This window comes from Lissotriton vulgaris, chromosome 9 (genome assembly GCF_964263255.1).
Source record: "Lissotriton vulgaris chromosome 9, aLisVul1.2, whole genome shotgun sequence".
Taxonomy (NCBI): domain Eukaryota; kingdom Metazoa; phylum Chordata; class Amphibia; order Caudata; family Salamandridae; genus Lissotriton; species Lissotriton vulgaris.
Window position 1 is genome coordinate 272,675,479 of NC_141697.1, and position 25,292 is coordinate 272,700,770.

The following is a 25,292-nucleotide window of genomic DNA, read 5'->3' on the forward strand; positions in this document are numbered from 1 at the left end:
TCCTTGGAGCAGAGTCAAAGGGTCCAGGGCTTGATCGACATCATCATGGGAGGGAGATTTGTTTGAATCGATGCCAGGTTCTGTTTCTTTTGCCATACGTGAGGTTAGTCAATGTGTCTGTTTCATATTAGCACCATCTTGGCAGAGGAAAGCTCACCTCAGGTGGATGCTCCGAGCAGAATGAATATAACATCACATGAATGCAAGCTGAGCCAGAAGATATTAGATCTAATCTTTGATTACTGAGGGACATCAATAGTCGAGCACACACCGCAAATGTGTTTAGTTCTGTGCAGGAAGTTCCCTCTGCACATACTACCATATAAAGAATGCATCTTCAGTACACGTTTCCAACTTTCTGTGTTCTCCCTCTTGTTATCGGGGAGTTGAGAGGCCATAGGATGGAGATGATTCTCATTGCTCTGGATTGTGTGAGGAGACCATGTTACCTGGAGATCAGTTTGAAGTCCACTTTTTCTTTGTAGATCAGACCAGGCTTCACATTCATTTGCTTTCAACATACCTGATTCTGCAGGTGGGGGAGGTGCATTGAAGAGGCTGGACTTTCCCTCCCATAAGTACCTTAAAGTCATTGCAGCATATATACTCCACTGATGTTGTGAGAAGGCACAGGAGGAGGACCATGTGGTTAGTTCTCTGTGCTGGTTAAACATAAAGATTAGTAACAAGTCTGTCTCCTCCTCAATGAAGTTCCTCTTTCTGTTAAGTGTGGTTGGATGCATCTTCGATTCTAGAACTCAGGTGTGTTGTGTCCTGGTAGTGGGTAGACTTAGGGTAGCTGAGCAATCATTGAGGAAACCTCTTCCCTTCACCTTTTGCTTCAAACCTCGCCATTGACTACGACCATAAAAAAAATTGCTGAAAAAGCAGAAGAAACAGTTTATTCAAATCTGGAATTTCTCCAACCAATGAAATCAATAACAAATTTGACTTGTCATGAAAAAGGAGATACACTTTCCCCCAGAGCAGCAACTATCTGAAGCTGTTCCTCTTATGAGCCATACATTTGAAATCTATTGTGTATCGAGAACAAGTACAAACTGAAGAAAAAATGAAATTTACTGGACCTATGCACTCTTGAAAAACCCGACAGTACAATAGTTAACTGCATAGAAAATAGCTGAGCATAATGCTTTTGTGCAATGTGTTATTTCTTTACATTGAACATATCTTGACACTAGTTTATACTTTAAAAACCAATGTAAGAATCAAAAAGTTCATATTAGTCGGCGTTTGTAGGGCAGTTCTGCGGAGTACTGTAGTGCTAATTTTTGTCCCACTTGCTTCAGAATTAAATATGAAAGGAAATGGGAATTTTTTTAATATTTTAATAAAACCTTTTCATTTCAAACATGAATAGCTAGTATTATTTCTGTCCGCATAAGTATAGATTTTATTCTTTAATACGCAAAAATATTCTTGTAGGTGTCAGTGTTTTTCTCAATGTAGTTCTACATCCTAACATCGACTTACTACTTGTGACTATTCTCCGTTGTTTCTAAGGTCTTGTTCATTCAGAACTCATTTGAATATTAATTCCACAGTGCACATTGAAATAATTTATTCATAACTGCAATCAGTAGAAAGTAATTAGTGGTAACAAATCTTGATGGAGGAGTAGTTATCATATATTATACGGACGTACTGCTCATTGCATTACATGGAAAAAAATAGTACAGGTCACTCCTAAATCCATTTAACTCTTAAATTAATTTGGTTCTTGCCTTTTCCTCTCTTTTAAGTCGCATAACACCCGACTTGCACTATCCTTAGAAAATGTAGTACAAGTAGTGTGTGAGATATATAATGTAGATTCCAAATGTTTTAAATAAAATATGTGCTCCAGACCCCAAAATGTGTCTAAAGAGACAGTGTGCAATGCTATCTGTGCTTGCGAAATGCCATCAATAACCTCATATGTTCCCTTTTGCATGTTTTCACAGATGTTTGTTGCTACAGTGCTTCAGGAGCCGGAAATGGGGCTCACACCAGCAGCATCACCGGCACACCAGTCCTATGGCACTATGGACACCCGCGAGGATCCCGCCCCTAACACTGAGGATGATGAGGAAGGCCTGCAGAGCTTTGAGGCTGACCCAGAGATTGGGCATTTTGAATATAGTCCAGGGCCACTTATCGACACTGATGCCAACTACCACTAGCGCAGCACCAGTGGAGCCGAACTGCATGCTGCCTGGCAGGAAAGTGTAACTAAATGGGGAACTCTGAACATCCTGGTGAGGGAAAGCGACTGCCCCAGAAATTCCCTGAGCTGCTGTACAGATCCTGCTACTGTGCCTCATGAGCCCACAGGCCCCGCTCTTCCTCGTCTGGGCACAACCCGCATTGGAAGGTTCATGCACTCCCAGTGGAACTGAGGGCTGACTGCACTGTGGGATTTCCACCACCTACATGCTGAGTGATTGGATGGCTTTGCCAAAGCTAATACCACATTGGTGGAGAGTTTAAAAGAAAATCCAGGCCCCTCACCTTCCTTGATCTCATTCCGCCATGTACTGCGGACCTGTTGCATAGGAAGACGCTGCACTCCCACTCCCACCACCCTCTTGCAAATCTGCTTTTTATAACCGACCCAGCATTACCTGAACTTACCTGCAATCCTTGGGAACGTGTACAGGACAGCTCCACTCGCCTTACCTGCTTTATTTTTCTGCGGCCAAAGCTGTACCAGGACCCTGGAGTGGGAAATGTACCCGAAACCATCCACACCACCCTCTTTATAAGCACCTCTGGCCACATTGGATTGTGGAACATGGAAAACCAGAACAGCCTTTAGTATTGCCTTTGAACTGTGATTGGAAAACTTAAAGCGAATTCGAACAGGCGTACTTGTAATAGAAAATGGGTCTACAAGTGTGAATGTGTTACTGAGACAGGAAAGATGTGTATGCGTGTAAACAACTGTCCAGTTGTATTTTCAGTGTGTGCATGTTCTGTGCGTGCAAAAGACGTGTACGCATGTATGATTAACACCTCATATGTAGACAGTTCCTTGATACCCTCTTGTCTTGCCCTGTCTCCTTCCAACTGTTTGAGAAAATTGATTTTGTACTGCACTGTTGATGGAACAGCCATTGGTGGCAGTGCGAAAGTAGCTTTCCCTGCCTAAGGATGGCCATTCATCAGTTCAGGATCTTCAATTGTTGGGCTCACATTTGTCCTCGACGGGGAAAACATTGAATCACAAGACTGTAGTTGCTGCAAAGCATTACCTGTGTTTCTCTCCAAATAAGGTGATTATGCTACTATTGAAGGGTACAGACTTTGGTTTTGTTCTGTACAGTTCAGTCCCGCCTTGGTGGCAGTCTGCTCTGAACCAATTGGTCCAGAAGGCAGATGGAACTTGACAGCCTGCCATCATTTGAGGTGTTTAGCTCCTTCAAGGGTACAAGTAAAGAATATCCAAACCAGTCGTTCACACGGTTCATTAGGTTCACTTTCATTCTGTACTTGAGCTACCCTCAGGGCTATACACCGCACGTCCATAAATGGGAAAATACATAGCAGTTCATTATATTCAACACCCATACAGGGCTCAACAATGAAAATGCCATTGTATCAGTCCATAGCGGCTTAAGTAATTCACTTACAATTTGATTGTAAAACTCTTTTGTCTCCAACCTTAGGTGGCGTTCTGTACAAATGCTAATAGAGTTAGTCGGGTTAGTCAGTGGGTGAAGCCGGTTACTACAGGGCTAACCCTCTAAAGAGCTTGTGTTGTTTCATTGGTGTTTCATCACCCTTTATGGCTCCTGTCAGCCTTAAAAAACACAAGGAAAGGTATAATTAAAAAATGTAGCTCTCACTGCACAAAAAAGCAAAGCTTTGAAATAAAAAACAATGCCCCTTTTATCTGCATATCCAGAATCTACTTAAAAACTGCCCAGCACAGTTGAAGAGATGCCTCCTTTTTCTGCTATCCTCTTGAAAGGTCTTACTTGTTTTGCACATGGGAAGATGTCCCACTGCTATGCAGTGTCCCAAAAACGAGTGATAAGTAGGATTGCCAGGCATTGGCATTCTCCCTCCAATAAGACTGAATCGTCAGATTTCCCATAGATATTCAAAACTTGCGGCACTCCATGGTAAAATGGGTTGGGCGCTAAAGTAAACACCATTTTCCATCCTTGCCTTCTCCATGGGAGAAGGCCAAACTTTCCTTGGCGACACCTTTTTCAATAATTTGGTCTGGGAAATTTTATACATTCTCCCACACTTTGAACAATCAACTAAATACTGCAGAAGTTTAGGGTCTGTTCAGGGTTGATGCTTGTAGTGCAGATATGGCTTCACTAGTTGTTTGATTGATCAATCATTGAAGAAAGACCTGGACATTCTGTCAAAATTATATACTCCAGCCTTCTCTTAAGTTTGCTTCAGTTTGTTGCCTGGTTTACATGGAACATGATTGATTGATTGATTGAATAGCGATTTGTAAAGCGCAACTTTGCCCGAAGGCGTCAAGGCGCAAAAGATGGAATATAGCCAGGTACAAATATCGAGATATAGGGAATAGGGGCCTAGGAGTAGGCTTCAGTAAAGAGCAGAGTTTTAAGGCCCTTTCGGAAGAGAAGAAGAGATTCTTGGTCCCTGAGTTCCAGAGGGAGCTCGTTCCAGAGTCTAGGGGCGAGAGAGGAAAAGGCCTTACCTCCCCATCTCGCCTTAGCGAATCGGGGGAGGGTCAGCAAATTCTGGCCGGCAGAGCGCAAGGCCCTACCGGGGACATAGGTCGACACTAGAGACCTAGTGCCCTCACCACCGGCACCATGAAGAGCCATGTGAGTGAAGGTCAAAATTTTGAATTTTATCCTGGCATATACCGGGAGCCAGTGGAGATTTTTCCTTATCCGGGTACCTGAAGAGCGTCTGGGGGCATTGACGACAAACCTCGCTGCAGCGTTCTGGACGACTTGCAATCGGTGGAGTAGTTTATTGCTCATGCCAAGTTATAGGGTATTACAGTAGTCCAGTCGCGAGGATAGCAGGGCGACCGCAGCGAGTTTCCGGGCATCAGGGGAGAGGTAATGGGTAAGTTTTCTTAACACCCTTAGGACCAGATAAATTAAGTTCTACCAGAAGGCGTAATGTGCAGAAAACAATATAACATTACATTGTTTTATTATTGGGCATTGAAGAGAGTGACCAATCATTTGATATCTATTGATGATGTGGTATATTTTGTATATTCTTGCATTTAGCAAGAACAATAATGAGAATGCTGCAAAAAAAGTTGTAGGCTGTTGCCTCTTACTATACTACACCTTTTCAATGTTCAATGAGACAACAAATGCTTAGCAATCCAGCTAATGACAATACCGGTGACATTCACAATGAAGAAAGGGCCGTTGCATTTTATATAAAAATAATTCGATTTTTTAAGTACTCTGATCATCATTTTGTTATGCAGGTTGGTCTCTCAATTTACAGGAAGGCTTTGAAAGCCACTTCTGCCAGATGGATTTCACTGACAATTCTGTGCAATTTCTGTTACCATTAGTTTGATTGTGGCATTTAAAAAGGTGCTTTAGAAAATATCTCTGGAGCAACCACACTTCTTTTTTAAAGATTACTTCTTGGACTCAAATGTTCTATGCGCCTTGTAGGCTTTAATCCTGGTCCTGCCTCCGCTTCCACTTCCTCAGTGTTTTAAATAAAAATAATCTGTTGCAGGGTGTTGAGAAGGAGAGGAGAGCAGGATAGCAGAAGTAAGAAACCTACATTTGTGGTTATTTAAATGTGCTTGAGCCTTGCTTCCTTCGTAACCCTCCGGGATATGTTTCTACGTCTTTTGTCATGGAACTGGAATTTGGATGTTGTTTTGAGAGATAGGAAAGGGCCATTGCATAATCCAAAAATATGGTTCCTAATCGCATGTGATGGGGAATAAAGAATTCCTGAATTCCCATGGAACAATTTATGTTCATGGTATTGTGCAGGGACTGTATTGGCTAAAGTATATATTTAACAATCTCTCTAGAGTACTCCAGTACTCAGTTGTTTGGGTATATGTGTATGAGCTTATGTTTCTACAAGGCCAATGCATGTATGCATGTGACACACACTGCCTATTTCAAGCCAAGATAAGTGGAAGGAATACTTTGCAGTCCAGAAGGGCTTTATGCCTCTCATGAGAAGTAAGATAAAGGCTAATGCACAGATACCCTGGAGGCTTATACTGAATTTTTCATCAAGTTGAATCACTCTTTGTGACATTAAAAACAGCATTCAAAATAGTGTAGAATCCATTCCTTTTAAATATGGGTTTGCTGAAAATACCTCTCTCTTATGATTCTGCTCGAGTTGCTTCTGCTGTGCTTCTCTGTGTTGAGTATTGCTACCTCTAAAGCACATGTCAAAATATTTCATTTATGAAAACAGTCACCATGGGTGTAAATATGGCCCCCTGTTTCCTCACTCTTCGAATTCAGCAAATATAGCCCATACTATGCAGCGTCTGTCAGCTGTAGCTGAGTCTTTTTCTGATGGTGGGTTGGTTGGTAGCAGAAGACATCTGCACCTATGAGCGGGTGCTAAGTACTTCAATTAAGCTGAAGGAGAAGAAACTAGGGCGAAGGACAGATTGGAACTTTGCACCAGAGTGTAAAGGTATAAGCATTTGATGAGTTGCAGTGAGGTGCGTGGACGTTTGGACAACGGCCACCCCTAGAATGCAAATTGATATCACTAGGTTTGTTATGAAGAGAAAGCATTGGAGCAATGAGAGAATATTCTTGTGTTTGTTTCCGTGCAATATTGAAGGCATGTGTGGTCAGAAGACAAAAACTATGCTAAAAAGGCTGTTGATTATTTTCTCGTGACTTGGCTACCACATCGACTGCCTCAAGGATAGTATAAATTGCCTTTGTGGTCCCAAACGGTACTGCCATCTGTAGGCTGATTGAAATCCCATTTCCATTGTAATTTTGTTGCTTTCCATAATTCCCCCTCCATATTTTCTGTCATTTTTCCTTTTACTTCCTTTAAATTTTCCTCCACTGCCTCTTGCTCTCTTGTTCTCTGTGCATATATATATATTTATAACAGCCTGCCATGTCAGTGAGAATGTCTTTGGCCCAAATAATGGTATTATTTCCACTGTATTGCGACATCCAGTATCATATGATAGAAGTGTTTTGGCAGACTCACACTCCAGTCTACATTGCATAGATCTAACTCACACTACTGTTCATGGACCACACACCCATCTATTAAAAATATGGTCAGCAATGCAAAGGTCAAATCTATTAGTCACTCTAAGTGCTTAGGTCGAGGCTGTGGTTATTGCGTTGCAATTCATAGGACAAACAGGCTGATGACCGTACCAAGCAAAACTAAAGCCCTAGTTTATACTACAGTGCGTGGGTTAAACATAATACATAGGTCAGACCACCATTAATATTTCAATAGATAGGGCAAATGTCCATCAACAGTGCAGTATATACAACAAACTCATCTTCTAAACATTGGATTGATATAACTCCTTAGCAGTAGATTGCATAGGTAAAACTACCATTTAGTCTACAATGCTTACACGAGCGTCAGTATTAATACTACATATTGGTGAAACCTACCATTAACCTATGGTGAACCCACTATCTAAATTATCATGCATAGGTCAACCCACTATGAACAAGCTAAAGATAGGTCAAACAGACCATTTCCAATAGATTGTTTTGTTCAAAACTACCATAGTAGTGAGCCTGCACTAGTATACCAGATATTGCTCATTGTCTTATCTGCATCATCTAAGATGGTTGCAGCATTTGCAAAAGATGTAGCTATGCAGGCCCAGTCCCCGAGCATCAGTAAAGTGTTGGGGTTGCATGCGCCCAAGCGTGATAGTAAGTTACTGGGTTTCCTTCCCTGTGTAGTCAATACTTGTGCCACTCTACCATATTGATCCTTATGGTGATGTAGGATAATTGTGCGAGTATTGTAGATGCAATTTGTTTCTATGTCCCTTGTAACGCATCCTTTGCAACCTAATCTATATACACTATGCTAAGATGGTTTTGTACTTGGGCTGCAGAGTGCATTTCTTAGACAAGGCCTCTGCACATCTAAGTATTGTCCCCAGTTGATTGGAAGTCATATTGGCCATTGGCAAATACTTCACCTGAATGTCTTCTAAAAGAGATGTTAGAAGCTGTCAATGGTAAGGCACTAGCCAAACATAGTAGAAGGAGAACGAGCTAGTGCCATTGGCTCAAGTGCATTGGACTCCAGTCTCACTGTACGCTCTTTTCTAGCATCCACACATATTTCAGGGATACACGTTGACCCCAAAGTGAAAATATTCAGAGACCAGTATTCAGCGAGAGTAGCACAGCATGTTAGTCCCACGGTCAAACCCCATCAATTCAGAGCACTCCTTAAATAAACATGAGGAACCAAAGAATTTCACAGTATTAGGCTAAATTGTTCAGAAGGTCCCATTTACCTCCATTTTTATTTATCTAAGCACTCGTATTCCCATAGGTTTCATACCTTTCTTTACAACAGAAGGCGTTCCACATGTTTGCTCTGTCCGTTAATCCTTCACCTAGTTTTTCGTAAGGTTCGATCTTTTTTGCTCCCAATTTGGTGCATTCTTAGCTCCCTAGTGTTTTCAGACTCTGCATCAACATACCTTTTCCAGTGTTTCATGTAGACCGATTCTTAGGATATTTCTGGACACCATAAGCACAACTTAGTCTTATCAAAGGTGTTTCAGTCCAATGCCATTCCCAAGAACATAGTTGACCACACAATAAATCATAAAAGGTGTTGGAAAGGTACAATTAGAGTTTATTTAAATAAATACTTTTAAATCTAGGAAAAAGAGCAAATAAACAGGCTTGCTGCTCTTTGGTGTTTTGAGATTGATCATTTGGTTGCACAGTTGTTTTCAACAAAAAGCATGTGCTGTGCATAGAGATCAATTGGTTGATGCCATCTACTTTTGGTGTGTAAAGGACCCATTGAATACTTTTCTGTACCCCACCCAGTGCGAAGGTCCAAGAGCTATAATGATACCTAGAATAGTAATAACTAACGCAACATAATTGTGTACTCCTACCACACAAATGTTATTCATGGTCTACAGCCAATGAATTTTTTATTTTGTTTTGATTGATGCTATTGAATGGATGCATTGTAGAGTTGGGCTCCATTGTGGAGTTGGGCTCCGGATGATTGCTTATAGCTCCATAATTCTAATCCATCTTTATTCCCCTGTTTTTCCTTTGTATGAGTCCGCTCCAAGTCAGATAAGACATCATAACTCAGTTTGAAGCAAGGTGAAAGTGCCGATTGTTGATAAAAAGAAATGTGTGTTTTCAGAGGCAGTTTGTAGTAACCTAATTGTGAAATTATTGAACCTGGGTTAGTGAGGCAGAGAATACATGAATTTACAGTGAGAAGGAATTATATTTTTTATTTAACAGGGGACAGTGTATCCATTCTAAGAAGCAATGAGGGAGTATAAATGCTTTAGAGATCATGAATGTAAACCATAAGAAATTTCCCAGTGTTTAAATACTTTATATAAGTATCCCTCTGTGTTCTGCCTGTTTAACTTCTATTATGCATTATTTTAATTTTCTTTTTCATTTTCTCTCATCCATCATCCTACCTTGTCCTCTTTTTTTTAGTTACCTTCCAATTCACAGTACTTATTCTATTGTGTGTAATCATTTATTTCACTGCTAATTGTTGTATTTGTTTCTTTCACTGTCCATGTTTCTCTTGGACCTCTAATTACTGTTTTTCATATGGGCCCTGAATCTTTCCCCTCTTTTCCCTTGTCCATTTAGGTGATTGGAGGTGGCAAAGTAATTTTAACCTGAATGATGCACTATACTAGGTCAGAATTATGTGCCTTGAATTTTTATTTAAAGTTCTCAATCATAGAATCATCATAAATAGTTATCAACTTGTCAGATAACCGAACCCTTTTTTTAAAACCGATACCTCTCCTCGGGTCTCTGTCTGTAGAGCTTCCCACTTGGGTTTGAACAGGAGTTTGTTTTCAAGTCGATCCATTAACCACTGTCTTTATGGAAAAAGTGTATTTTATGGGGAGGTGAGAATGTTTATCCCCATGCTAATTATTGTACAATCTCTCCGGAGTGGGGGATGTGTAAACATAAGATGAGTGGCTGTTTTCTATGTCTATTCATTAAATAGCTATTGTCTCTGGAAAAAAAGCCTTTTAATAAAGAGTGGAATCTGGTGTTTTTTCAACAATAGACTTTGGTGATGGCATTCAAAGGAGAGTTGGCCACGTTCCCACAGCCGCGGCCGTCAGTGGGAATAAATGCAGGGCGGTGACGTGGGGAGGGGCAGGGTGGGGGGTAGTAATGTATGGATTACGGAGTTTTACAGGTAAGTAAACATTTAATTTCATTGAGTACACTGCATCCCAAAATGCGATGCAGTGCGCGCAACAAAATTCGTTTTATTTATTTAAATGTTTACTTACCTGTAAAACTCCGTAATCCATACATTACTACCCCCCACCATGCCCCTCCCCCTCCCCACATCACTGCCCTGCATTTACTCCCACTGCCGGCCACGGCTGCGTGCCCATCCCTTCTGTGGCTTTTCATCTGGTCTCCATCTGGGAACGTATTATGTCCATTGCCCACACTTAACATGTACAATATTAGGTTTATTAAACAAACTCAAAGTTCCAGTTACATGCAGTACATACTCCAAATGGAACGGTTTTGTTCTTTGCTCAGCCTATTGGCAACTGAGCCTCACCAACGGTCATGTGGCAAAACTCTCTCTCCCTCCAACTCTCTATTACATCATAGATTCAGCAGCACAGCGACATTACAGCACATGCATACCAGACACGGGCCAACATATGACAGGGCACATCAAAAGGCCTTTTCAGCAGTATTAACATTTAGGAAAGGGGGGGGCGGAGCTTGCCGGCGGCAATGACGGATGCATAATTTCTTAGCTCCTCGCCGCTGCCCCAGTAAAATCCTTTCATAATCCTTCACCAGCTTGCACCTGTACTCCGGAACGCAGTTCCTACCTCCCACGGCACCCCGGATCTTCCGGTGCCCATACCGGCACTTGAAGACGCCACTGTGCGGTCCAGTGGCGGAGCGAAATCCTGCCGCGGGTCTACGTGCTGCACAGCGAAGCGGCTGCGGCCAGTGAAGTCGGCGGCCTGGACGAGAGGAAAGCAGAACCCCGAACATCGAGAGGGGAGAGGGACGCGCCATCAGACCTCACCCTCAACCCCCCCACAGACTATAGCGCCCAGTCGACTGCAGGACATAGCGGGCTCTCTCTTGAGGCATGGCTGGAGGGGCGCACCGGTGCATGTCCCCCGAGCCTCTGAGGCAGTAGCAAACTGTGGAGAGCTGCTGGGAAGAGACTTGCAATGAGGGAGCCCACGGATGACAGCGGAAGCAACAGAGGGGCGCATAGGGCCCGCCTAGGGGCGCCCCTTCTCACGCGAGGCACAGCTGTGACACTGAAGAAATAGGCGGCCTAAGGCGGCATTCTGGGGGCCGGAAGGCTGATACTGTGATTAATTGGCGGCGCCCTTGGTATCGCATCCCGGGGGTCACCGGCCTAGCGCCGCTGGCAGGAGCAGTACTAGCTCTGAGGGTGAACTATGGATCCTTCCTCTCCGGGTAGCTAGAGACAAGAAGACCTTGCACTTTGAGGGCTCCGAAATCTCCCTCTATCCCGATTTCACTTCGAGCGTGCAAGAGGCACGTAAACACTTTGCCCCCTATAAAAGACAGCTTCGTGACCTTGGACTGGATTATGCCATGCTTTATCCGGCAAAATTACGAGTTAACCGGTAGGGGCACTCACATTTCTTTACAGACCCTAAAGCACTCTAGCAGGCACTGAAGGGAAGGTCCAGGGCGCGCCCCGTGGACTCCGACGGTCAGGTGGACTGTGAGGACCGGCAGAGTCAGCTTGATGACCAGGACTAGGGCGGAAGCAAGACTGTTAAGCGGGGACGCAGATCTCTGCAAGACTACAATGGATTGGGCCAATATCGATGGGGCTAACACACTTGACTGCCGTCGGCCCTAGGGGCTAAGAGCCGACAAGGCACCTTTGTATAAGTCTTGATTCCCTGATTGCCCTTGAGTATTGGTGAGACCCGATTGAACTGTAAGTGCCTGGGGGGAGAGCCCAGGTTGGCTGTTAATTGCTAGTTGGCTCAGGCAGCTGCTAAAGCCGCGCAGAAGGCGAGTGACATTTGCAGGGCAGTGCCATTTGGGAACTATTCAATGTTGGTAACTACAGAGAGGCTGTTGTACTAGCTGGGTGCAGCGGGGATTCGGAGCAGGGTTGTTGGTAGGGACTGAAACCACCACAATCGATGACTGCCAGGCAACCTCGGCCCCCACGCATAAAGCACCTTGAAGGCTCGAAAGGGAACTTAACAGTTTGGGATTCAGTTAGAAACGAGGGGGGAGGGGGACACTCTTGCGAGGCCTTGTTGGGGTTGGTCTGCTGTGGGAGAGGGGATGTTGGGATTTTGGGAGGGGTTTGTTTAAGGGATGACGGGGGGACACGGTTTCTGACTAGTCTCGTTGCACAATCGGAGCGCAAGAAAGACACTCTTAACACGTACTTGACTTACCTCAATGACTGACATGGCCAATTCAAACAACGCTGCACACACGCCCACACTCAGGGCCCTCACTTGGAATGTGCGAGGTTCTGAACAACCACCTTAAAGTTAGGAAGGTCATTAGCTATTTACAGCGTCACCACATAGACGTTGCACTGCTGCAGGAAACCCACCTTCCCATGACCAGCAAAATGCTACACTGCAGGGGTCTGGAGGATAACATAATAGCGGTAGGCTTCACATCACATGCCAGGGGGGTGATCACTTGGGTAAACCCGAAATCCGGCCTTGCTTTACACTCTCTGCGTGCAGACACCAAGGGCAGATTTGTCATCTCTAGATGTACAGGGCCTAATGTAGATGTGGTGGTTGTTAACGCCTATGGCCCCAACTACGACTCCCCAGATTTTTTTCAAACTCTAGCAACTGTTGCCAAACAATATGACAATGACTGTATCCTATGGGGTGGGGACTTCAACCTAGTCCTAGACCCTGCACTGGACAGATCGGCTGGCCCTCTTCGCCGTTCATCGATGGCAGCTCTCGTGCTGCGGAGCATCAATAGGAGTATGGGTCTCGAGGACGTGTGGCTGTGCAGACACCCTGAACGAGGGGGGTATACTCATTACTCCGCGTACCATGACATCCACACCAGAATAGATTACTGGCTGGCATCGGCCTCTATGCTGGGGCGAATTAGGGACTGCAAAGTTCTCCCAAGGACCCTCTCTGATCACTCACTGGTGCTATTAGTGCTAGACACCAAAGGCAAACCATCCCGCCTTTCACATGGAGATTTCCTCCATATTACCTTCTGGACCCGGTATTCAGAGGTGAGCTTGCGGAAGCCATAGACGTGTTCTTTGAGACCAACGTGGGCTCGGTGGCCAGCTTCCAAGTTGTCTGGGAAACGTTTAAAGTATATATCAGAGGCGTAGCAATGTCCAAGCACTCAGGGGTGCTTAAGTCCATTAGGCAGAGACTGACCGACCTGGAACGACGTCTAGGCGCCCTAGAGGATAGACAGAGCAGACAGACGGACTGCACGGTTGACGACGAAATCAAGACACTCCTCGCTGAGTATCATGAGGAAGCCGACAGAGAGGTGACACATATGGGAAAGTACGCAACAGCGAGAACGTATGGCGAGGGTGACAGACCTAGTTCAGTCCTGGCCAGGGTTATAGGCGGGAGGAGAAGGCGACAACAAATCACTGAAATAAAATCAGTTGAGGGGGAGGCGCTCACTGAGGAAGCAGACATAGCGAGAGTCTTTAAGGCCTTCTATGCTGATCTATATAGGTCCAAATGTGGAGACCTTGAGGAAGACATTACCGACTACCTCGAACACATCAAGCTACCTATGCTGACTAACACACACAGGGAATTCCTGATGCTCCCGATAGAGAAGGATTAAATCATGGAAGCGCTGGCGGGTATGAAACCTGGTAGTGCACCGGGGGCAGATGGCCTCACTGTGGGATTTTACAAGGCCTTTCAAGACAAGCTACTCCCACACCTGTCTACGCTTTTCGATGACATATGGGTGGAGGGCAGTATGCCGCCATCCATGAGGGAGGCGTTGCTGGTTGCAATACCAAAGCCAGGCAAGCCACGAGACGAGTGCAGCTCGTATAGGCCTCTCTCCCTATTGAATGTTGACACTAAATTGTTTGCTAAAATACTAGCTAACCGGCTGGCGCTTCTGGTGCCTCGACTGGTGGCTCCCGAACAGGCCGGCTTTATTCCCAGCAGGAACTTGATATACAACATCCGCACGGTCCTGGGCACAATGCAACACGTTCGGCAGGATAGGAAAGCACTGGCTGTATTTTTAGATATGGAAAAAGCTTTGGATTCCGTGGAATGGCCATTTATGCACTCCGTCCTGCAGCGGATGGGCCGAGGGATGCCATTTCTTCAGATGATAGGGGCGCTATACAATTGCCCACGAGCCAGGCTCAGAGTGGGCAGCTTGGTTACGGACGACTTCCCAATCAGTAGGGGCACCAGACAGGGATGCCCTCTGTCGCCCCTACTGTATGCCCTAGTTGCCGAGCCACTAGCGTGTGCACTCCGAGAGTATCATGGCAATGAGGGCATAGGCTTCCCCACCTACAAGATAGTGGTGTCCATGTATGCCGACGATACATTGCTGTATGTTCGAGACCCCGAAAACAATTTAAACTCGGCGCTGAGAGAGGTGGTCCGCTTTGGAGCCCTGTCGGGCCTGAAGGTAAACTGGTCGAAGTCATTGGCATTCCCCCTAACCCCTATCACACAGAACATTGAAATGGAATTCCCACTACAATGGACTACTGATACAGTCAGGTACCTGGGTATACGACTACTTACTGATGCGGAGATATTATTCAGGGCAAACTATGGCACAGCCTTCAGCAGATTGGAGGACGACGTTGAAGCTTGGTGTAGGCTCCCACTCTCCCTACTGGAAAGAATATCCATAATGAAAAGGGTTGTGTTGCCCAGATTCCTCTTCCTGTTTGCGACCCTTCCGATAGTACTTCCCAAATCCTTCTTTAAGCGACTGACGCAACTCATGATAAAACTAGCTTGGGCTGGGAAACCACCCCAGGCCAGGTGGACACTCCTCATATTACCTTATAGTATGGGGGGGGGGGGCTCAGTGCCCCGGACCTGGAGCTTTATTATAGAGTTCCGCAAGCCGCGCACCTACATACTTGGCTACACGGTGATGGCAGTATTCCGCACGTCTGAATGGAAACACTCTTTGCCAGCCCTCTCTTGCTCCCTTCCACGATATGCCAGCCGGTGGATCGTAGAACTGGGACCTTGGACTCAATCGCTGCCACCAACCATGCATGGCACAATCCCTTGCAGCTGCAGGGGGGTGCCCTACGGTACGCCCCAATAATGCCGATAGACTGGGCCTGATGGCTGTCTCCAATAAAAGAGAAGGGAGTGGTCCTTCGCCTAAACAATATCGACATCAACGTGATGGGAGACCTATTTCAGGATGGGGTGGCCAAAACGTGGGAGCAAGCTTCAACTAATAAGGTGGATGCCACTCTGCTGACCCGCTTCCAGTTCCACAGGGTGCGACGCGCCCTTTCGGACTTGTTGGGTCCTGATATGGCTGAGCCACCTGAGGAGCCAGAGCTCACATATGTCATTGAAGCTGAGACCCCTCGGAAACTACTGTCTAACTTATATAGGATCTCGCAGACGCACAGGGCGCACACATACACAAAGGCACGTCTGGCATGGCAAACTGATCTACAGATAGTTATTGACGATGACATGTGGTGATATTGTTGCACTAACACTAGAAAGTTAACCCTTAATGGCAGACACAGGCTAGTCCACTTCAAGTTCCTGAACAGGGTGTACTACACACCGGCGCGACTACACAGGTACGGCCTCCGCGACACTGCAGACTGCGAGAGGTGCCGTGCCCCAGAACAGATTTCTTGCAACTGGCATGGCAATGCCCGAAAATATGGGAATTCTGGGACAAGATTTTTACGGAGATGAGTAAAATAGTTGAAACTGAACTTAATCCAGACCCTACGCTTGCGCTCCTGGGATATGCCGGGAAGCTCCCCAGGGCTATACGGAGATTGGTAGATATGGGACTCCTCATAGCTAGAAGAGTAGTGGCCTGCTGCTGGATGAGAGGCCCCGTGCCTACTCTCGGGCGCTAGGCATGCAACATGGTATACTGCTGTACACAGTCTGAGAACTATAGTTAGTTGTTACCTCCCACTAGCCGACCGAAAAACTTCTGGGGACTGTACCTAACATATCTTAATTGCAACAGTCACTCCCAACGAAGGGTATGACCAGGGACAATAGCACGTGCCTGCGGGGAGGAGATTGTTGTACTGGAGCGTGGTGCAGCGTCTGAGATGGTGATATGCAGTGGGGGTGCACCCTAGTGGAGAAGAAGGCTGTGCACTTTGTTGGCGCGTATACATGTGAATACAGTGAGATTGCCGCCTGCCCAGCTAAGAGTTGTTGGCTAAATGGCTGTGTACTCACCAGACAGAGGATTGTTGCATTGTTGCTCACCTAATACTTGTAACCAGAGTCAGAAGGGGGGATTGTATTGTAATGTCTTAAGATCTGCAAACTCAATAAACATATTAAAAAAAAATAATAACATTTAGGAATATGCTGACGGTACTAGGATAGGAAATATCAATTCTTGCCTCTTATATGCACACATTTGCTCTGTTAATGAGATGTGACTTCACAGCAAAGTGTAGGCCTATGAGATAATTCATTACCAATGACCTTGTTACTTTGAACAATGACAGAAATTCAACAAACCGTACTGCTTCTGTCTCCCCATCCTGTAAACTATTGCACTTCAGGAGCTTCTGCCAATAACGTCATCACTTTTTCCTGTACTCTGGTGCATTTAGGGTGCGAGCCTCAGCCAATGAGATGGACAGTTCAGAGATAATTCCGTTGATGTTTGCCAACAATGAACATTCTAATGTGCTGGGTTGGGAATGGTGTTTGCTTTTGGTATTTTGAATTTGAGTGTATTTTTCACTTTGCAGAAATAAATACAGAGGAATGTATTCTGCTTAAGGATGTTTTTTCTGGTTCTCGTTCCATGTATAATAGTGTAACATTGTGGTCTGTGTGTGATGTGAGTCGAGGCATGCTGCAGTTTTGTTATATGTGTATATTATGTTGTCTTAAAATGTTGCAAAGCACACGGCTACCCAGAAAAGGGCATCCTGGTTGTAAACTGCCAGATAGTCATAGAAAACATTTGGGCGGCTGGAAAAAGAGCCATGTTTTGAACTGAGTGAGACTAGCCACCTGGCCAGTGGCAGCTCATTCAATTTAGCCCCAGCCAATTAAAAACAAAAAAGAGTGACTACCCCTGCAACTTCAGTAAATACGAAAAACTGACAAAAGGGCAAAGGAACAAAGGATCTGCCTGAGATAAGATTCAATTTTCTTAGTCAAGTAGTGGGGGCCCTGACCAATGAGGCCTCTGTGGTTTTCGTATTACACAAAAGAGCAGTTCTAGTGCCCCTTTGCATTGCGTGCAGATGTGTCCCATACACAGGCTAGACTGCATGGACTTCGGATTCTTCTATTTCCAAAGCTATGGCTAATGTCTTCGAAGCCTAACAAAGTTTCTATGGTTTACAAGCAGAACTTAATCCAGCCTTTTGGGAGAGGCCGTACAGGGCCTAGTGTAGATGTGGTGGTTGGAAGTGTGTTTCACAGAAGTGAAAGTCAAAGATTTGGTGAAGTTCCAGACAGAACCATATGTCTTTCATCTTATAACACAGCGGAAGGCAAGAAAGTCAATGATGTTTTTTTTTGTGTGTTTTTTTATAAGCCTCCCAATTTTTGCTTAGAATTTAGGAGGGCCTCTAGGGCATGTGAAAGGAAAATCTCGTCAAGAATGCTCAAGAGGTACCAGAACTGTAAGCGGCATTGTAAACATTTGATTGTTCTGGTCTTATGAATGTGCCTCATGGGTTCAACTAAAGTATGACTTCCAGAAGTCTGTGACCAAGACCTGCCTTGGCATAGGCAGACTGGTGTACCATGACAATGACCAAAAATACTGTGCAGCTATAGGCTATAGGGGTCCTTCAGTCTTATTTATGAAATCATGACCTGCTCGTGCCTAGGTTATGGATTTCATGATAATATCTTTTGGAAGAATAAATAGTTTCCAATTCTTCAGCAGACATACCACTTTACAAGTAATGCTTTTGTTCTACTACTAATAGTTCCTGAATGATGTGATATGTTACATCATCTGTAGCTTTGCTGTAATAGCCATTAGTGTGGAAACAATCACGGGTTGTACATTATCAATTATCAAGTATCAATTTTGCATTCAGTCTCCCGACTCACACCCAAACTTCAGCAGCTCAAAAACGACCTATCACCCACAGACTCAAACATTTTAATTATTCACAAAATCTACTGACAATATATTGTAACAATGGTTAGCAAACTAATGGATCTCCACTGTAGAGTAAAGAAACTATAATTAACGAGGGAGATGGAATTAAACTTTCTCAGAAATGTATGTGTGGCTAAGTCGACCTGAATCCTTGGATTCCAATGGTTTCTGATTTCTCGTTGATGACTCCTGATCTCAGATGGATGGATAATTCCTTTATAGTGCCTACCACATAATCACATCCAGGATTTGTTTTTTTCTTCCGCGCATCAGGGGAAAATACATTGGTTTTGAGTGTAAACCATGCAGTTTATTTTCCTGTTACTAGGCAACTGAAAATACACAGGTCAAAGACCCTGGGAATTTCAGATGCTACCACATATACTTTTACTATGTGGACGTTTGAGCTTTCTTCAATGCTGGTCTTTATCATGCGGTATGATTTAGATTTTTTGTAACTTACATCCACAACATGTCTTTACAATGATTTTTTCCATTCATATTAAAAAACGAACTATCTTGGGAAAAAGTTATAAGTACTAAGAATGTAATGCAATAAAAGCAATACATTATTAGTGCCCAACAAAGATGGTGCCCCACAATGTCACAAAAGGTCGTAAAACACAACATTTTTTTAAATTGATTAAAAAAAATGTTTTAGTTATGAATCCATTACAAAATGAAATGCATGCCGAATCCTCTTTTTAAATGAAATAACTTTGATAAATGAACTGATATATGAAGACATGCCATTATTTTATCACCACTCCTCCGGCAAACATTGTGTGGAGTGGAGGTATTTCAGCTTCGAATAAAACCCTGCCTTCTATCTCATATCTCTTGTAAGAACATGTAACAAAAAATGAAAACTACATAGATTATATTGTAAATATTACATACTATTATGATGAAGTTATGTACTAATAAGTAAATAGTTTCTTTAATACATTTATAGTGATTGGTACAAAGAATCTAACACATTTCAGAAGCCTCAAATGGAAACTAATTAAAGATAATGAAACACAATTTCTATGAATCATTTTTTTAGGGAATCGATTTAAAACAAAAGATATAAAAACTTTAAATAAACTTTTACATTTTCTGGACAGTAGAAGGCAAAATTGGAATTTGTAATTCTACATGATACATTTATAAATATTATTTTTAAATCCTTTTGCAAATTAACCAAACGGTCCAAAAATGTTTCTACCTTTAGGAAAGGTAAAGAGAAGAGTAATACAACACAATTAGCAGGAAGTAAAAGGTAAGAAAAGCAATTTAATAAATACAGATTACATAACAATAAGCTAATCATTAACTGATTGGAATCTAACTTAACTCCTTTTATCAGCCACACCGGTACCTTAATAAAATTCTAATTTACAGGTACAACAAGAAGTTACATAAGAAGAATAAAAAATAGAACTTTACAAATTGAGCAAAATTAAAGGTAACTGAATAGAAAATTAAAGAAGAGGGTAGGCAATAAAGCAAAACAGTTAAAACACAACATTGTATTTACAGAATTAAAAATAAAATGTCAGTATCTTTTACTCTGTGCTTACTTTACTTTAGATTTTATGTACATTTTTGACAGATAGATGGAAAACATATGCACTCTCAAAAAGAAATAACTGGTTACCGAAACGTGAAGGGTACCTTTACTATAAGCGCAGACCTACTGAGCCCAGGGCTCACTGGAGGTGTGTAAACTATTTCCCTACCTCTTGCAGGGGCAGACCAGTTACTTTGGGGATCAAAACTGAATAAACCTCAAAACATTGATTACTTTACACCTGAGCACACATTATCATTATTTCTATGATCCAGTATATCATTGTATTGCTCTTCAAATAGTACCGCAGTGTGTCTATTGTCTAAAGTTCATAATTTCTCAAAAAAGGATGCAGTAGTCCAATCACAGTCTTCTTTCGATGAATGCTTTTAATTTCAAATACACTGAGTAGCACCACAGCAGCCGACGCGCGTTTCGCCCATAGGGCTTTTTCAATGCTTTATTGATTTTCTTGTGAGCTCATATTTTAGTAACTCAGGAAAGGAACCCGTCCTTCTTTCACATTAGTATTAGCCCAGTCAATGGCGGCCGAAATTTCAAGCAGAAATAGGTAGTGATGCCTTGGAAAGTTCCTTAAAGGTATCTTGTGGCTCAAGCAATGTTAGGCTCTTTGGCGTCGAATTTTTATGTCCCTCCAGGCAGTAACTATTCCAATTTATTTCACCTTGTCGTATATTTATGGGGTCATGATAAGTCCCTACGCCTTCACGCACTCTCTCGTGACGCGCTCCGGCAAGTACCCTCGTGGGTGTCTCTGTTTACTCTAAGCAGTCCTGCTTAGAGTAAACAGAGATATACTGGATCATAGAAATAATGATAATGTGTGCTCAGGTGTAAAGTAATCAAGTTGGTGACTAGGGTTCAGCTGAATCCGAGGACATATTGACATTTTGGTGGGTAGGTGTCACACACCTTGTAGAGCACCTAGGCCTGAGTTGCCTATAATATTGGCTAGTTTTCTTAGAGGACAAGGACAACAATCGGATGCGCGAACTGAACCAGGCAAAACCCATACCCAAGTATTGTATAAACCTCAAAACATAACCACTCTGCCTCTGCAACTGAAATTTAGGTTACAGAGAATATAAAACTAAAAAAACTAGCTACCATCTCCTATGAGCCTTCTGGTGTCTTCTAAGGAAAGTATAAAGAACATACCTATCCACATTGCTAGAGATATACCTACCACACCATATTTAAAGAGATTAATAAGCAGCAAGTAAAGTTAGTCCTCACCAACCAAAACAATTTTGTGACGGACATTGCTGAACATTTAACAGAAATGTTCAACTATGAGCTACTTCTATATGATGAGCACAACCCTCTTAAAATACTAATTTATGATAGATACATCTGCCAGTGGATTCCTCACCTTGTTCCCTTTTTTCCGCGCCGTCGACGCCAACGGTTTCTTGGGACTCTCCGTAGTAACATTGTTTTTGTAGTTCTTGTCTGTTCTTCTCCTTTCGAAGATGTTGGGAAGAAAAACTGGTTTCAAGCCCTGCAGGGAGTGCAGGAAGCAGATGTCCATCACTGACCCGCACGAGGACTGTTTATGGTGCTTGTCTTCCGATCACGACGTCGATGGATGTGCGTGTTGCAGGAAGATGACCTCTAAGGCATTGAAGGTAAGGGAAGCGAAGTTATTTATCGCCAAAATGAAGAAGAATAAGAAGGCGAGTAAAAAAAGATAGAGGTCGAGATCTCGTTCCGAATCCAGGTCGGGTTCGAAGTCAGTGTCTGGAGATTCGAAGTCAAAGAGACATAAGAGAAAGAAGCACTCTTCGAGGCGGCATTCTGATAAGGAGCCGGCGCCGAGGTCATCTTTATTTATTTATTGGCATTTATAAAGCGCAGCATATACCCTAGGGTGTCTTGGCGCTGATTAATTTGCCAGCCAGATGTTAAGCTGCATTGCTCAGACCACTTTTCTATACCGGGAACTTATTTATTGAACAGCCAAGTTTTCCATTTTTTGCGGAATTGGAGTAGTGTGGGACATGCTCTAATGTCCTGGGGTAGAGTATTCCACAGTTTGGAAGCTGCTACCACGAACCGTCGGTCTCCCCACATCACAGTTTTGGTGCGGGGTACCATTAGTTGGTTGCTGTTGGTAGAACGCAAATGGCGTATAGGTTGATAAGGACGTAGATGGTCTTTAAGGAACTGCGGGCCCTGTTTGTTTAGTGCTTTGTAAACAATGCACTGTGATTTAAATCTGGCTCTGTTCTGAATCGTCAGCCAGTGTAGTTTAGGAATGGCGTCAGAGAGAGGAGCAAACTTAGGAATTCCCAGAATAAGACGTGCTGCTGCATTCTGTATGGTCTGCAGTTTTTTTTATAACTCTCACTTGGGAGTTGATAAAAAGCCCATTGCAGTAGTCTAGGGATGTCAGGACTAGTGAGCTCACCAGAGTTTTAATGGCGGTAGTAGGAAGATAAGGACTTATCTTTCGAATCATGCGTAGTTTGTGATGGGCTGTAGAGGCCACTTTGCTAGCATGGTCCATAAAGTTTAAATGGTTATCAAAAAGTATTCCTAAGTTCCTTACTTTAGTCACTGGATTGGGGGGGGGGCACCAAAAGTTTGGGGCCACCACGAGGCAGGCCATTCTGGTGAGAGTTGTCCAAAAATCATTACCTCGGTTTTTTCCGAATTAAGTTTTAGGCAATTCGCTGCCATCCACTCACCTAATTCCGTCAGTCCTCTCTGGAATCTTTTAGCTACCTCCTCTCCATCACCTCTTATAGCCATCACCAATTGAGTGTCGTCCGCGTAGGAGGTTAGGCTCATCCCGTGTGCCTTGATGACATTGGCCAGGTCCGACACATAGATATTAAAAAGTGTCGGACTCAGGGATGACCCTTGAGGTACCCCACACGGTTGTGACAGTTTAGCAGATTGGTAAGGGCCAAGAGTGACGGCCTGCATTCTCTCAGAGAGAAAGGAAGCGAGGAGAGCTCTTGCCGTGGAGGAGATGCCCATTTTCCCGACACGGTCGACCAAAATACTATGGTCGACCGTGTCGAATGCTGCTGAAAGGTCCAGCAGTACCAACACCGCTGTACCGCCTTGGTCTCTTATTATTCTTATATCTTCGGATGCTTTAATAATGGCGGTTTCAGTCCCATGGTATTTCCGAAAACCATACTGAGTGTCATCTAACTTCTTATGGGTTTCTATATACTCAGTTAATTGTATGTTCATGGCCTTTTCCACCACTTTGGCCATGAACGGGAGACTGGCAATGGGTCGATAATTTTTTAGTTCTGACTTATCGGCTCCTGGTTTTTTTAACAGTGGTTTGAGCAGTGTGGTTTTTAGATTAAGGGGATATATCCCTGAGAGCAAGATGGAATTGCAGACTTGTGTCAGGACTGGTATGATTGAGTCCATCGAGCGCCGATAGTGGACAAGGATCCAGCTTGGATCCGGCTTTGATTGTCGACACAATTTTTAATACCTGATCTTCTGTCAGTGGTAGAAAGTCAGTGAAGGATGAAGTTACTGTCGGTTTTGAATCCTCCTGACTAATATTGGGAACCTTAGTGTGCGTGATTTTGGCCAAAAAAGGTTGATAAATCTCATCCACCTTCGTGAAAAAGAAATCGGCCAGGGCATCACACATGTCTTGAGTTTGAGGAGGGGTCAGATCAGGGGTATTGCCCGAGAGCACTTTAGTTATGTCATATAATTTTTTGCTAGAGTTCTTTGCCTGCTCAATTTGCATCATGTAGTACTCTTTTTTTGCCTTTATAATCATGGCTTTGTATGTTGCCAAGGCATCCTTGTATTTGGTTTTACTTGTTGGATTATAAGACTTTCTCCATTGTCTTTCCCAGTATCTGTTCTGTTGTTTTTGTGCTTTTAGTTCGTCCGTGTACCATGGTGCGGTAGGGGTGGACCTGTTCTTCGATAATTTCTTAGTGGGGGCTAATGAATTCATGGCATGTCCCAACCAGTCATGGAGTTGTTGTATGGCCAGGTTGGGGTTAGCCGAGATTAGCGGGGAAGTATCATCCAGGTGGTTTTTTAGGTCCATCTGGTTGACATTGTGCCAAGCTTTAAAGGATATAGACTGGGGAGGAGAAGTAGCTGTAACTGGTTTTTTTTCCATAGCCAAGGTACAGAAAACCGCATAGTCTGTCCACGGCAGCGGAAGGATGTCGCGTACATGGAGCCCGTGGGCACTTGAGAATATAGCATCTAAAATATGTCCAGCTTGGTGAGTAGGTTCACGTGATAGATTTGGGTGATTCCTCGGGTGGGTTCTGTTTCTACTTCGTATGTAACAGGAGTCACGGCTCTTAGAACAGGGAAGGGGCCCTGCCATTGCCCTAGCAACTTGTGGTCGGAAGAAGGCAATAACAACAATACTAGATCACCAGGATTGAACTTCCGGGCCTTGGTTCCCTTGTCATATTGGTGTTTCTGGGTATCTTGAGCGGCCACCAGGTTCTGCCTCACAATGGCTCTTATCTGTTCCAAGTGGGTCTTTAGATTGTCCACGTATTCGGGTAGGGGTCGGGTTCTGTCGGGTTCCGCTTCCCAAGCTTCCCTAGCCATATCCAAGAGGGTTCGTGGGGGTCGGCCATACAACAACTCATACGGCGAGTAACCAGTGCTGCTTTGCGGCTTGCACCTGATGGCAAACAGTGCCAGGGGAAGCATCTCTTCCCACCTTTTGCTTTCGAGACCTAAGAGTTTCTTAAGTGTTGTTTTGAGCGTGGCATTGTAGCGCTCCACCAACCCATCTGTCTGGGGGTGGTAGGCTGCTGTCCTTATTTGTTTGATGCCTAGGTGGGAGCAGACTTGGCGCATAAGGGAGGATACAAAGGGTGTCCCCTGGTCGGTTAAAATCTCGCGGGGAAAACCCACCCTCGAGAAGATGGATATGAGAGCCTTGGCTATGTTTTGAGTCGTGGGTTGGCATAAGGGCACGGCTTCAGGGAAGTGGGTGGCATAGTCTACTAGTACAAGAGCATACCTACAACCGGTTCTAGAGGGTAACAATGGTCCTATAATGTCCATTCCTACTCTTGTAAAAGGGACGTCAATGATGGGGAGGGGTTGGAGAGGAACCCTGGGGGGACGGTATCGGCTGGTTCGTTGGCAGACCGGGCATTCCCGGCAATACTGTTTGA

General features: G+C 44.0%; 1 protein-coding gene across 4 annotated transcripts in view; it reads left to right on the forward strand.

The window, feature by feature from the left end:
- TMEM63C (transmembrane protein 63C) overlaps window positions 1-6,275 on the forward strand; it is a 653,749-nt gene extending 647,474 nt beyond the window's left edge. For all 4 annotated transcript variants that reach the window (XM_086937543.1, XM_086937545.1, XM_086937546.1 and 1 more), the window contains one exon: window positions 1,965-6,275. In XM_086937543.1, coding sequence (XP_086793669.1) covers window positions 1,965-2,183 — 219 coding nt within the window. In that variant the 3' untranslated portion in view covers window positions 2,184-6,275. The remainder of the gene's footprint in view (window positions 1-1,964) is intronic.
- Window positions 6,276-25,292: the final 19,017 nt, after the last annotated feature.